General features: G+C 38.4%; 1 protein-coding gene across 9 annotated transcripts in view; it reads left to right on the top strand.

Annotated features, from left to right (window-relative positions):
- Positions 1-14294, top strand: part of GRIK1 (glutamate ionotropic receptor kainate type subunit 1) — a 336286-nt gene that overhangs the window by 204363 nt on the left and 117629 nt on the right. For 5 of the 9 annotated variants that reach the window (XM_039857657.1, XM_039857659.1, XM_039857656.1 and 2 more), the window contains exons 2-3: positions 1205-1372; positions 4916-5173. The exons of 1 other annotated variant lie outside the window; for it this stretch is intronic. In XM_039857657.1, coding sequence (XP_039713591.1) covers positions 1205-1372; positions 4916-5173 — 426 coding nt within the window. Of the gene's footprint in view, positions 1-1204; positions 1373-4915; positions 5174-14294 lie in introns of those variants that run through there. 3 more of the 9 variants (XM_039857662.1, XM_039857660.1, XM_039857661.1) reach the window with 2 other exon arrangements.

The following is a 14294-nucleotide window of genomic DNA, read 5'->3' as shown; positions in this document are numbered from 1 at the left end:
TGATTTTTGGTCTCAAATTTTTCTTTTTATACATATATACAAATATATATACATATATACAAATATATATATATATATATATATATATATATATATATATATATATATATATATATATATTTTGACTGGGTAGAAAACTTAAGGCACATGCCAATCAATCTAGCCTAGACAAGTTTGCTAAAAACCTACAACTGACCTTTGGTAAGGCATCACTCAATGGTATAGGAGAGAGTATAGGAATAGCCATCTGCTAGTTGACAAGTATTGGCATCCCATGGGCACCAATTAATGTGTTTTTCAAAGGAAATTGGGAATATTGGTCTATCAAGGAGTAAGTTAAATGGAGGCCAGTTAAGAGCCTCTACTGTATGCCCCGTGTCTATTTATAATCCAAGACAGCTCTTAAAGAACATTAAGAATGTGTAGTTAATAATATTTAAATGGTTCCATCAACATCAATGTTTCAAGCAAATTCAGAGCTGGATTCCCTGATGAGGTTTAAGCGCTGCTGTTTTGCTTTTGATGAGATCCTCATGGCTAAGATATCACAGACAGTGCATGTGTTCTTGTACAGAGGAAGAACGTATCTTCAGCGGTAGAAGGAAGAGTTGCTTTTGAGCAGAACAAAACAGTTTCTCAAAAAAATAAAAAATAAAAAGCAATTCTTTAAATCAGCCTGTGAACTTTGGAAAGTACTAGAATATGACCCCAGAATTCTGAGCCACCAAGAACAGAAGAGCTCTCAGTGTATGTGTGTCTCATTTTGACCCCACTCAACTCTATGATCCCTCTACAGTCTAGAATGTCTGTTTCTGAATAGAAAGAGCTTCATTTTAAGAAAGGATGGTTGCACCAGGACACAGTTCAAATTATACTTAAGTCAACCAGAGCGTGATTCATCTTCAAACTATAGAAAATCCCTCCTCACCATATATCATCAGTTCTATTTTCCTTGGTACTAAATATTGGGAATACATTTGCCATCTCAGAGGTAATATACAGTGCATATGTATGAAATTAGGTCACACATGCTGATGAACTTAACTTTTAACACTCTGTTTACAATATGTTCTGACCATGCCTATATTTCTTATATTTATTCTTTTGGACCTTTTGTTTGAATTTATATTATTCTTTGTAAAAAAAAAAAAAATGTGTGAACAATGTGACTAATGCTTCTCATTCATCTCTTTTGCTTCTGCAGGAGGGATTTTTGAAACTGTGGAAAACGAACCTGTTAATGTTGAGGAATTAGCATTCAAGTTCGCAGTAACCAGCATTAACAGAAACCGAACCCTGATGCCCAACACCACATTAACCTATGACATCCAGAGAATTAACCTTTTTGATAGTTTCGAAGCCTCCCGGAGAGGTAACTATTTTCACATTTTTAAAAGCTTCCTTGGGTGATATGTCTGCTCTACAAGTCACCTTCTTTCTGATGCCCTTTTTCAAAGTGGGCATCTTGGTGCAAATGGGTTGCAGGAAATCGGGGTTGGTACCGGATGTCACTGTCCAGAGCAATCTCAACTGTCCTAATGGATGTGGCCCAGCTCTGTGTTATGGGCCTTTCTGATTATCTTATCCTTCAATGCCCTGTACTCTGTGATTAACTGATTCAGCTGTGAATGGAAAATGTCAAGCTTGATCTGTTTTTCCTTCCCAAGGCTGAGATACCACCATGAAATTGTGCAGTGCAGTCAAATAAAACTTTGTGGAAGGTCATATCCACCGAGCGTGTGGAAATGCCCATGGCACACATAACTCACACCCTGAATTTTAATGGGTTGTAAGCTACTGGGTTTACCTAGCATTTTCTCTACTTTTTTTTTTAAACTCACACAAGATCATAAAACTATGACGATTACAAATACTGAACTATTCAGTTGTACACCTGAAACTGATATAATGTTCTATGTCAATTATACCTTGATAAAAAAAAAGTTAAAAAATAAGAAAAAAATAGAATTATACAATTAAAACAACAAACAAATAAATAAAACAGGAAACTTGGGGTTAAAGATGTTCATTGAGCTCTGTGCATGCTCCAGGTGGGAAGAGATATCTACTGGGGGAAAAAAAAATTAACATGAAGATTAAACCTATGAGAATAACCTTTGCATTTGATCATTTGATTCTATTTTGCTTCTGAACATAGAAGTTTCTAAAATGTCATCTAATTTATGTGTAGGCTGCAAGGTTTGTCTCATGGGGAGAGTTGTGGAATTGTGGGGCTCCCTGAGTCATCCCCTAGGCCCTTCAAGGGGATTTCGTGAGCACCGTCACATTTGATATGCTTGAAGCTTGGCTTCTAAGAAGAAGTTGAGACGTTTGTGTGAAAACAAGGGTGCTCATCACCCCATAGAGGAAAGCTTCATCCAACAAAAACCCCCAAATAAAAGAAATATAACAAACGCCATGTTCATGCTGATTTCCAAGTAACTAAACACTGGTTGTTTCTACACAGAATCAACCCAGTTAGGATTGTAGAACGTGTTCACCTAATGCATTCTGTAAAATTCTTTTTTGTTTTCTCTACAACAAAATGTAAAACTTGTTTTCTTGGTAGCACAGACAAAAAGTAAATAGCATAATGATTTTTTTTTTCTATCTAGGGTATGATCTTAGTAACGAGAAAATTTTCTTTTAAAAATGTATGGAGCTGCAGCTACTATATAGGTCAGAACTGTCTATGAACAAATACAAAATTTATATATAGTATTTCAAAGTTTACAAGGCATCTTCACATAAATTATCTCTTATGGGTTAGATCTCTAACTTCTCTCTCTCTCTCTGACTGACTCTGACTGACTCTCTCTCCTTCTCTTCACACACACACACACACACACACATTACACACACACACACCAAGAGCAGTGAGTAAATACCTCAGAAAGCCAACCACATGTAACCATTATACTTCAACCCACATAAAATCGAAAGCTTTTTTCATGATCTGAAGTACCTGCCAGTACTTGTAAATTAAACACCCCCAAAGCTTCTTAAAACTAGTAATTTGCTGGCAAACAGAATTCAAAAGGATTGATTTTCTGTCAAGTACTATTAGCATCCCAGAGCTAAATATTAGCAGGAATCTCCATCCATTGCCCGTGTTAGACAAAACAACAGTTCGTATATTCTATGCTCTCATTTTATCTTGCTAACCAATGAAAACACATTCATCAAATGAGCTTCTAAGGATAATAGCAACTTAAACTTACAGGACTTAATGCAGAAAGTTATATGTCTTCACATCTCCTGTGGTAAGTCAATGCCAAGAGCCAAAAGCTTTCCTTGTGAATGTCAACATTTGCTGCTCCATAGATATTTGGAATTTGGCTCTCAAAATTTTATGAATTTTTCTCTCTAAATCAAGTTGGATGATTCTAAGCCATATAGTTTTTCTACTTACTTTTATTTGTAGAATGACATCATTATGAATATTAACACAATTTCATTTATAAAATATGCTGTCTTTTTTTTCGAATATTCAAATATCTCTCAGGAGTTTCAAATTCCTTTAAACTAGCATTAAAATACAAATTTGAAATGCTTTTAAATTTAGATTTCATGCCAGCATCAATTTATGCTAGCATATAATAAGGAGGCACAATTTTGCATGCTTGTAGACTATAATACGTCCCAATCTTCCTAGAACGGAATTTGATTAATTGTATCGAGTTACTTAAAAATATCAACAACCTTTAATTACAGCTGAACATGTACTCTAAAACTACAATGTAAAATTCAGAGAAAAATATAAGAATTGAAATAACTACTATAATATTACTTATAACAGCATAAAATTAGGAGCAGCTTAAATAATCAATATCATAGGAATAAATGATGACATATTCATACTTAATGGGCTATTCTAAAAACAATAAAAATATAATTTTGAAGAATTTGTAATGATTTGGAGAAAAGGGCATTCTTTAGTGTTAAATTTATTTTTAAATAAAGCAAGTAACGCATCAAACTGCATCTATATGACTCTTTTATATATATATTTACATATCACCAAAATATAAATAGATGCTATCCCAATACGATAGAATTACATGGCATTTTTCACTTCCTTCCACTTTCAAATATTCTAAATTCTCTCAATAAGTGTGCGTAACCTTACAATGAGAAATGTTATAAATTAATTTTAAATACATGTTGACTTGATTTTGTAAGGTTTCGTGTTGGCTGCTATTGAGTTAAAGAAAGGCCTGACCTTGAGCTGAGTCCCTGGGCTCTGGTACAGCTCTGCTATTATCCAGTGGTCCTGACGTACTCCACTGTCTATGATATTACTGGGTTGGACAAAATGTCTTCTAAGATCCCTTCAAGCTATGCTATTCTATTATTCTTTAATTAATTAGGTATCAGTATCACTTAACATTCTTTAGCAGTTTTTCAGTAATCCTGGGACGCCTATGCGAGTTGTGGGAAGACAGGATCTAAAGCACTGTACAGTCACCCAGAGAGTCTTCTCAGTCCTATGACCACATTAACATCTTCACTGTCACCCCGGCATATGACACAACTCCATTCACATGGCATTCACTGAGGAAGTGGCTTGTAGACTAGCTCTGAGTGCTCCTGGGTAACAGCATACCCAGCAAGGAATTTAGACTCTGTCCAACTAAAGGTAATGAAGCGAGACCAGCCACTCATTTTCATTTGCAGGGAGGTGGCCCTGTGATTCGTTGTTCATCCGTTCCACATTTACATCTCTCGGTGTTTTAGTGTCCGAGGAATTCCAAAAGTTGGATTAAACATGCAGATAGAGAGTGGAGGAAAGTTTCCAATAGTGAAACTAAAAAGAGGATTCATGGAAGGAAACATTAAATTCATGGAACTCTCTCTCCTTCTCTTTCCCCTTCCTGCCCTCTCTTCCCAACTCCTTCTCGTCTTTGGGCATCAGCGTGTGACCAGCTGGCTCTTGGTGTGGCTGCTCTCTTTGGTCCTTCCCACAGTTCCTCGGTCAGTGCTGTGCAGTCTATTTGCAATGCTCTCGAAGTTCCACACATCCAGACCCGCTGGAAACACCCTTCGGTGGACAACAAAGACTTGTTTTACATCAACCTCTACCCAGATTATGCAGCTATCAGCAGGGCCATCCTGGATTTGGTCCTTTACTACAACTGGAAGACAGTGACTGTGGTGTATGAAGACAGCACAGGTATGAGATGCTCACCAGACCGCTCCTGGCCATGTTTGGTCTAAACAGAGGGAACCAGAGTGTCCTATAGGCATTAATTCACCAGGTGGAGTGCATGGAAATGCTTTTATATGAAGCTGATGGAGTACTCTAACTTAGGAATGCCATGGCTAGCTAATTCCAATTCCTTTTGGCCAGTTGATCTTTTCATCATCGAACTTAGAAGTTTGTTTTTTTTTTTTTAAGAACTATCACCTTTTGATATGTGTTATAATCTAATCAGAATATTAAAAATATTATTTCATTCATCCAGTTCTATTAAGACTGAGCCCTGGACTCCTTTCCTTAAATAATGCAGAGAAAGTTTGAAAATGAGCACAAGGTGTGATTGCAATTTGATAACTAGCAGCATAAATGTCTAGAAAAGTTTCTAAGTAGGTTAACAAAGAGGGACCCAGTTAGAGGCTGGATCGAGAAAGCTGACCGTTTTGTGGAGGAAAGATGTCGACCCTCCGGTGATGAGCCCTTAAGAAAGCTAGTATTGTCCCAATCTACTTATTTTAGGGTCAAGGACAGAAACGTGGTGCTCTGTGCTTTGCTCTCCCTAGACACTGTCTCTGACCCTATCCCGTTTGAAAGTTTCTTTTAACAGTATCGTCCCCCTTTGCCTTCGGGTTACATTTTGAGGTTTGTCGGAGTTCAGGCCCCCTTTTATTCAGTGTAGACTCTGCTGGTGACTCTCCATTGTCCACATAATAAAGTGCAAGTTTTTCTAATGTAGAGCTCTTCACCACCCAGGCCTTTTCATCTTCATTAACCCAGAAAGTAGCCTCTCTACGTTCCCTCTAGCCTCACAGCTCCCAAGTTCACCTCGACTCTTCTTTTTGGAGGGTGGCCCCTCACTTGGGATGATCCTCCATACCCCCAAGGTGGTGAGCTCTCTCCTTCTTCTGACGACACTCAAATATCACTTCTTCCTTCAAGCTCTCTGAGACCACCATAGGTTTCCATGTCACTTTGTAAATATAACTGTTTCAATTATATTCCATGTCTATGAGGTTAGGAATTCCTTAAAAATGGAAGTTTCTCTTATTTAGTTTTCTAATCTAACACCTAACACACTCCTGGCTCATAGGAAAATACTTAATAATTACATGTGGAAGAAATAATATTACAGTGGACCCTTGAACAACACATTTGAATTACCCGGGTCCACTCATATGCAATTTTTCTTTCAATAGATATACAGTTGTCCATCTATATCCCGAGTTTTGCATCCAAGGATTCAACCAACTGCGGATCAAAAACAGTATTTTTGATCTGCTACTGGGAACCTGCAGATGTGGAAGGCTGACTATACGCATCATTCTATACCACTTTATCTAAGGAACTCAAGCATCCTCAGATGTTGGTATCTGGGAGGTCCTGGATCCAATTCTGCACGGATACCGAGGGACGACTGTATTTACTTTATGAATATTTTTTCTCCAAGAATTGAAATTAGCTTCTTTTTTGACATACACATTTAGTAGTGATATTAATAAAATTATCAGCAAAAATTAATAAAGCAAAGCACTTTTAAACTGTTTAATAGTATTTCATTTTTCACTGCCCCTTTCACCAAACACTAGCCCTTACTATTCCCCAGAGGATGAATAGCGAGCCTCCTCTACTTGGCATTGAACTCTGGTTCCACTTTAAACTGTCAGATAAAAGTGACTATTCTGGCTGGAAGTTTGCATTTATGTATTTTTCTTATTACACTTCATCTTCTTTTAGGAAGAAGTGAAGATAGGTGATTGTGTATATAATTTATAAATATTATATTCAGAACAGTCCTACTGGGAAGGATAAGCCAAAGGCAGTCATATTTTTAGAGCTTCACCTGCTTGCTGTGAAGGAAGAACATATCAAATGAACTCCACAAGCACAGAGAGCCTCGAAATAGAATATTATATTGTAAACCTAAGTGTAGGCAGATCCTCTGTGTTGCCTACTTTTGTAAATAGAGAATTCCATGAGCTGATAAAATCATACTATGCCTCATTATGGTTTATACACTATGATATAATTCCCTCACCCTATTTCTACCATCCCTAGCAAAGCAGGACCATCTAAAAGGAAGACAAATCAATAAATCATATTGAACTTTTGAATTTCATGTAAGAAAGTTTAAAGGTATGTAAATTTCAAAATGTACTTAGACAAAATGTAATTTGTCAAAAACATGACTCGAAAGTTGATATCCTAATCACCATCTGATTTCAGGTGAGCACCTATAAGTGATGGCCATTCTTCACAGGAGAAAAATCATACTATCATTTCTATCTTCTTTTACAAGAAACTGAAATCCCCACTTTATCCCTGTTAAGTTCTCCTGAGCTCGATAAATACTTGCTGAAATTGAAAATCCAAAATGAGACTGCATGTTGCCCATTAAGTTAGAGATAATTCATGTTAAAATGATTTTGCCCATGAAGACATTAAAAATGTAAATGAATAATCAATTGAGCCATTAAATTGGAGCCCAGAGAGTAAACAGGTCAACTGAGATCGATAAAAGTGACATCTTTGACTTTGAGTAGATTTAATATTGCTTGACTCAGGGTTTTGGTTGCAGTAATTAGTAAGCCATAAAAAGGAGAAAAGAGTAAACCTGAAGGAAAGGAAAGGACTTAGGTGTGCTCAGCTCCCACCCTTACACCAGAATTAAGTATCCGCTAAAGAGCACTTTGTTGGGATTTGTTTAGGAGTTTGTTAAATAGCCTGAAACCAGCACAGATGTCTGTGGAACCAAATGGCCCATGACTCCCATGGAAGTCAATGGAAGCATTGTGCCTGTCTCTAAGGATGAAATTCAATTCACTAAATACTAGCAGGCAGAACTCTGTCCTTTAGAAGCACAAATGTAGAAAGATCCTTGAGCACTGTTGGGGGGAGTAGAGTTTTGTCCTGCTTCATCTTTCTCTGTTGCCTAGATGTTCTTCCCATCAGTCACCTACTTTTCTCTAATTTCTCATTCAGAGATGACCCTAGGCAATGAGAAGTTGCTGCTCATTGGTTGTCCCCTCTGCCTCATTAGACCCCTGGTGGAAGCCTGGCTTCGATTCCTTCACACGCATCAAAATGAGCTGGGAAGCTGAGCACTGAATGGAGTGTGGAGGATACTCAGCAGTTTCTGCTTTCTCAAGACCAAACTTAGTGAAATGTAGCCACAGCCATTTTTGTAAAACAGGGCCTGGCAAACTTTTTTTTCCTCTAGAGACCAGATGGTATATAGCTTAAGCTTTATGGGCCACAGGGTCTCAGTCACAGCTACTCTGCTCTGCTGAGGTAGCAAGAAAACAGCCATAGGCAATATGTAAGTGAATAAATGTGATGTGTTTTAATAAAACTTTATTTACAACAAACAGGAAGGCCAGTGTGGTTGGATCAGAGTGAAGGGAAGCATGGTGGAAGAGTAGGTCAGAGAGGAGAGCCTTGTAGATCATGGAGGGCTTTGTAGGCCACTGGAAGAGCTTCTGCATCTCATGAAATGGGAAGCCGTTGGAGTTTTCAGCAGAGGAGCAAAATGATCAGATTCACATTATAAAAAGACCACTCTGCCTGTTATAATATAAGGAGGCAAGGGTAAAAACAAGTGGCTCCTAGAGAAATCAAAGCAAGAGATGAAAGTGATGGTAGCAATAGAGGACTAAGAAAAGGTCAGACTCTGGAAATGTTTTGAATGTTGAGCTGACATAATGCCCTGAAGGAGCAGAAGCTGGGCAGGAGAGAAAAAGAGGCGTCAAAGATGCCTTTGAGCTTTTTGGCCTAATCCAAAGGAGAGAGCTAGTATGGAAGACTAAGGATAGTATCAACAGTTTGTTCATGTTAAGTCTGAGTGTGCAATGTCTACTAACCATCTAAATGGAGGTGACGAGTAGGTAGTTGACATATGAGTCTGAAGGAATGTGGTAGGGGCTGGAGATACGAATTTGAGAGTTCCTAAGCATATCGACGAGACTATATGAGGCCACCAAAGAAATAAGTTCTAGCCAGATGCCTCTAGCCCTGAATTCATAACACATAGCCCTTAAGATTTTTTTCATCCGTGGTTGTCTGAAGTCATTTTTCTCAACACATCAGAGCCCTGAGATTTCTAACATACAGGTTATAATAAAGAGCTGTTAGCTCTCACTTGAAACATAGTCTCAAAAATGCAGTGGTTGAAAGAACCAGGGAGAAAGCCCAAGGGAAATGACAAACACAAAAATCACGCTAACCAAATTCTTGAGCACTATGTGCCTTGCACTTTTCTAACTACTTTGTATAATTAAACCATTTAATATGCTCAACCATTCTGTAAATAAATGAAATAGCTGCTCTTATGGCTATATTTAAATAGAGACTTAGATTTGTTACATTTATTATATTTTTCCCTATTTTCCCATAGAAAACAGCTAGAATATATTGTCCAGAACCAAGAATCTTGACAGAGGCCTACGATTTGGACTTGAAGAAAATTAACATTTTCGCATAGATGACCAAGCCAAAATGAAGGATGATCGGTACCCAATAAAAAATAAGTGAATCTTTTCACCATCAGTAACTCAGCCCACTGGGTTGTCTTAACTACTAGCCAAAAAACTTCTGCTATTTGCCTTTTCACAATTCCACCGGAAAGAATGGGGGACTAGAAGATCCTGGACACTTAGTACCAACAAGATTATAAATTATAATTGCTCTTTTCCTCTCTTCTCACTCTTTTCTTCCCTTCATACTTACACAGACCAGTCTCCTGATCAGAATCCTACTCAAATTTTCAGAATTTTGCTCAGGAAATTAATCTTCAGATATTGCATGCCAGGTATATTTATTTTAGTTACCATTGATATTAGCCAGAATTTGGGGGCAAAATATGCTGGTGGAGCTAACTGCAACACAGGTAATATCAAATATTTTGACTAGATTCTTCCATGAGGTACTTTGCAAACAAGTGACACAATTTTTCTTTTGAGCGTAGTCTCTCTTTGATGCACTTTTCTTATGTATGAAGATCTGCACTTAAAAGGGCTGTATTTCTCCAGGTAATTCACTCACTCTCCCATTTCCATTTCTCAGTTCTAATTTTTCCTCCTCTGTGGAGGGTCCATAGATCCCTTTAAGAATCCTATTAGATTTGGGTATATTAATATATCAACAAGTTTGTGGAATGCCATTTTGCATGTTTCTAAGTTCAAATGAAGAAAAAATTAACATTTAAAATGTGCGATCTTATCTTCGGGTCCCAACGGCTTATTACATTCATTTTCATGGCATCAAACCCACTGGTGTGGTTTAATGAACAGGGAATTAGATTAAGACTTAAGAAAACCTAGGTACTTTTCTTTTGAACTGATGCTCATTAATATAACTAAAGCTGTCCAGAAATGAATTAGACTGCAACGTGAGGTAGAGAATTTTTCAAGTGGAGAAGTTTCGGCAGCAATTGCCTAGAGGGGATTCATGCGGCAATTCAGGGTTTGACCTTTAAGGTCCCCTCAATTCCTAGAATCTGTGACTCATTTTCAGGGCCAATCCAAACAATTAACCTCACCGTGCATCCCTTTCCTTACTGTAAAATAGCACGGACACCTATCTACCTCAGAGGTCCATTCTAAGGTTTACTGAGCTATCTATAATGGTGTAGAGCATCCTTCATAAAAAGGAGCAATGTAAACAGCAACGTTTATTATTATTTAAAGAGACATTATGGAAAATTTTAAACACCTGCTGAAAACAGCGCGTTCTTTTTTTCTCATCCACATGCTCCACAGGTTCCCACTTGATGTGCCTACAAATCAGCATTTTTCTTTGTCATACCTGAGTACGGAGTAGGTAGGCGGCCAAAGCAAGTTTTTAGAATTGGCCATTTTGACATTTTCGAAAGTTATCTCTATATGCAGAGCCCAGCTCAAACTCACGTGAAATAAACAGGCTCTTCGCTATAAAGTACTTTCGCAACCCGAAGGAGCAGCTTCCAATTGCATTTCTGGAGGTGGGAGTGGAGGAAGGAGGCTCTTGTATTATTTTACAACTGCACATTTTTATCTTTTTATTTAGAAAGATTTGAACTTAGAGAAAAGTTGCAAGAAATGTACAATGAACTCCTATGTGCCCTTCATCTAGGTTCAACAGTTATCAATGCTATATGATTCTCTCAATATAAAAACAACCACAACAAACATAATAATAAGTAGCAGTATTGTTGAACCATTTGAAAATAAGTGGCAGATATTATGAGCTTTTCATCCCTAAATATATTAGTGTACTTCCTAAGAACAAGAACCTTCCTTGAAATAACCACACTAAAATGATCAAATACAGGGAACTTAACACTGATACAGTACTATCGGCACATATGAATATGATAATAGTTTTAAAAAAAAGGAAACTCTGCAGAGATGACTGGGGCTAGGGGAGGCTGGCGCTTGCTGGCCAAAAAGCCCCATGGCAGGTTATGCTTAAACATGGGGATTCTTCCTAGTGGCCATGTCCCTCCAGCGCATGGTTTTGTCCCAGGCACAGGCAGAGCCAGCTTGGAGTGCTTGTGGCCAGAGATGTTTTAAGCCCTTTGGCATTTTTCACCTGTCTAGAGGGACCCAGAGCCAGTTTATCCCACCCCCACCCTTATGGGACAGCCATCTGTGCCCACGTTGTCCTCAAACTCTCCCCTCACAAGAAAAGGCTGATCGAGACTGCTGGGTCAGCCTTGATCAAAACACAGACAAAATCTCTGCTGGATCTGGTCCTGACAACATGCTTCTAAAATAAGGAAGACTTGACTACACCCACCCCCACAGACACACTCTGTATTTCCATTTTCTCTAATTATATCAAAAATTATCCCCACGACATTGTTTGAAATCCAGAGTTGCCCATTGCATTTAATTGCCCCGTCCTTTCAGTCTCTCTTTCGGCCTAAAACGCTTCAGCCTTCCTTTGTCTTCCATGACCTTGACATTTTTAAGGAGAGTCTAGTTCAATTTTATTGCAGAATGCCCTTCACTTGGGTTCGTTGGTGTCTCCTTATCTGCATTTTATTTTTAAAGTCCCTCCACCACAGTGGGCTAGAAAGCCACCCCCACATCACCATTTTCAGCTTTGTAAATTCCCTTCCTGCTCTCTGACTGGTGTCTGATCCTGGGAGCACACACTCCCTTGGCCAGAGCTGGAAGGACAATAAGCATAGTGAGGAGGTGTGCCTAAACCAATGTCCTTTCCCTGAAAAAACTGTTCGTTTAGGAAATAGTTTTTAACTATCCTTTACAACGGGGTGATGGATTGCAGCAAAATGCGAAATGCAAAAAAGAAAAAGGAAAAAAAAAAAAAAAAAGTTGTTTCAATTTTAGACCGGTGAACTAAAAGAAAAGCTTGAATTGTAAATTCATAACTTTGCTAGAAGGCAGAAAGCTTTTTTTTTTTTTTTTAAAGCAATCAATTGCTAGGGGAAGAAAAATGTAAACCTTGTTGTTCCTTGCTCATGGTTCTTCCCCAAACCTGGATCAGTAATCTTTCAATTTTCTGACCTTCTTCTGTCCTGAGGCTATTCACCTGCATGCAGACAAAATGAGAACATTAGGGACTTAGGAGTGAGTTTTCCCAAAGACAAATTTTGTCCAATTAGAAAATGGCCTTTTGGACTAGATTGTTCTCCTTTCTACTCTATTGGTATTAAAATAACTTTCTTTCATAAAACAATCATAAAAGTGCATAGTCACTTGTTCTGAGGTGGAGAGAGCAGTGTTTATTAATAGCCTCATTAGCCAAATAAAGGTTGAAGGCTTTATGCTGATCCAAAGTTTTCTTTCTCTGTTTATTTCTGCAGTTATTTATTTATAGCTAGTTATCTCATGATTCAGTCAGTTGCTTAGTTGATCTGAAATCTAAACTGCAGGAGGGGTCCCTGATGTGGTGAAAAGAGCCCTAGATTGGGAGTTAAAAGGTCGACCTGGCTTGAAGCCCTATGTGCCACTCAACAGCCTTCATATGACCTGGAGCAAGTTGCTCCAACCTCCAGCAGCCTCAGCTCGTTGTAATTGATAAAATTAAGGAGTAATTGATGCCGCAAACACATCATGAGTTGATGGGATAAAATCTTTCTATCGGGCTGTGAGCGCCTCAAAGTAAGAGTGGGTGTGTGTCCTGTCCCCAGCGTTTGGCATGGGTCTTGGCATCTAATGAGCATCCAGGAAATGTTATTCTGTAAACATGAACGAATAGACAGAGAAAACGTATTCAACTTTAAATGCCATAAACGTGTAAGTCATCATGATAAGAAAGACGTACTTCGCTTCAAGACCGACGCTCCATTGCACAAAGAACAAAAGAGCAGCTCATGGAAGCATATGAAGTGCGCTTCTTAAGTGTTTTCTCCCCCGTTTTATTTAAAGGCCGCATTGACCTCTCTTGTCGTCATGCCCAAGTTAAAAAAAAAAAAAAGTATGTGACTGCAAAGAAGGAGAGTGATAGGGAAAAACAGGAGTGGGACACAAACAGCCTGGAGTAAAGAAGAAAGGAGAGTGGGTCCCCGTTTCTAATTTTTCTCTATCTTAGCAAGTAATCCAAAACTCTATTCCCTCAGCACCAACAATTTCTATTTGTAAGGCAGGGCGGTGAAGGGGAAAGGCTGAGAGCTGGGCTCACAGACAGCAACATGAATCTTCGGCCCCTCCTATCTCTGTGACCCTCAGCCAGCTATTTCTTTGCTCTGAGCCTTGATTCTCTTCTTTGAAGATGATAATGCTTGCTTCGTGGGATTATTGTGAGGATTAGCAACTATGCACATCCATGTGCTTGTGTTTCATCCATTTTTAGTACCCATCAGTGGCTCAGGACAAGTGATCTGGAGGAGGGCAAGTGGCTCATTATTGGTACTTGAGAGCCTTCAGCCATGCTGATTGATTTGAAAAGAAGCAAGAGTCCAGGGAGGCTATCATTCTAACAATTTCTATTTTTATGCTAAAAAATTAAAAAAGAATAATGAGCTCTAAATCTTCATATGGTTCTCCAACTCCCCCTTCCATTGCCTCCTCCCATCTGACTCTGAAGAGTGGCTTCATTACAAATTTACTGTACGTCAGAACCAAACCTATACATAGTATTAGAGGAAACTTTTAAC

The sequence above is a fragment of the Pteropus medius genome, unplaced genomic scaffold (assembly GCF_902729225.1).
Source record: "Pteropus medius unplaced genomic scaffold, Ma_sr-lr_union100, whole genome shotgun sequence".
Lineage (NCBI taxonomy): Eukaryota > Metazoa > Chordata > Mammalia > Chiroptera > Pteropodidae > Pteropus > Pteropus medius.
Note: the sequence above shows the minus strand (reverse complement) of the source record. Positions and strands in the feature narration are given on the sequence as shown.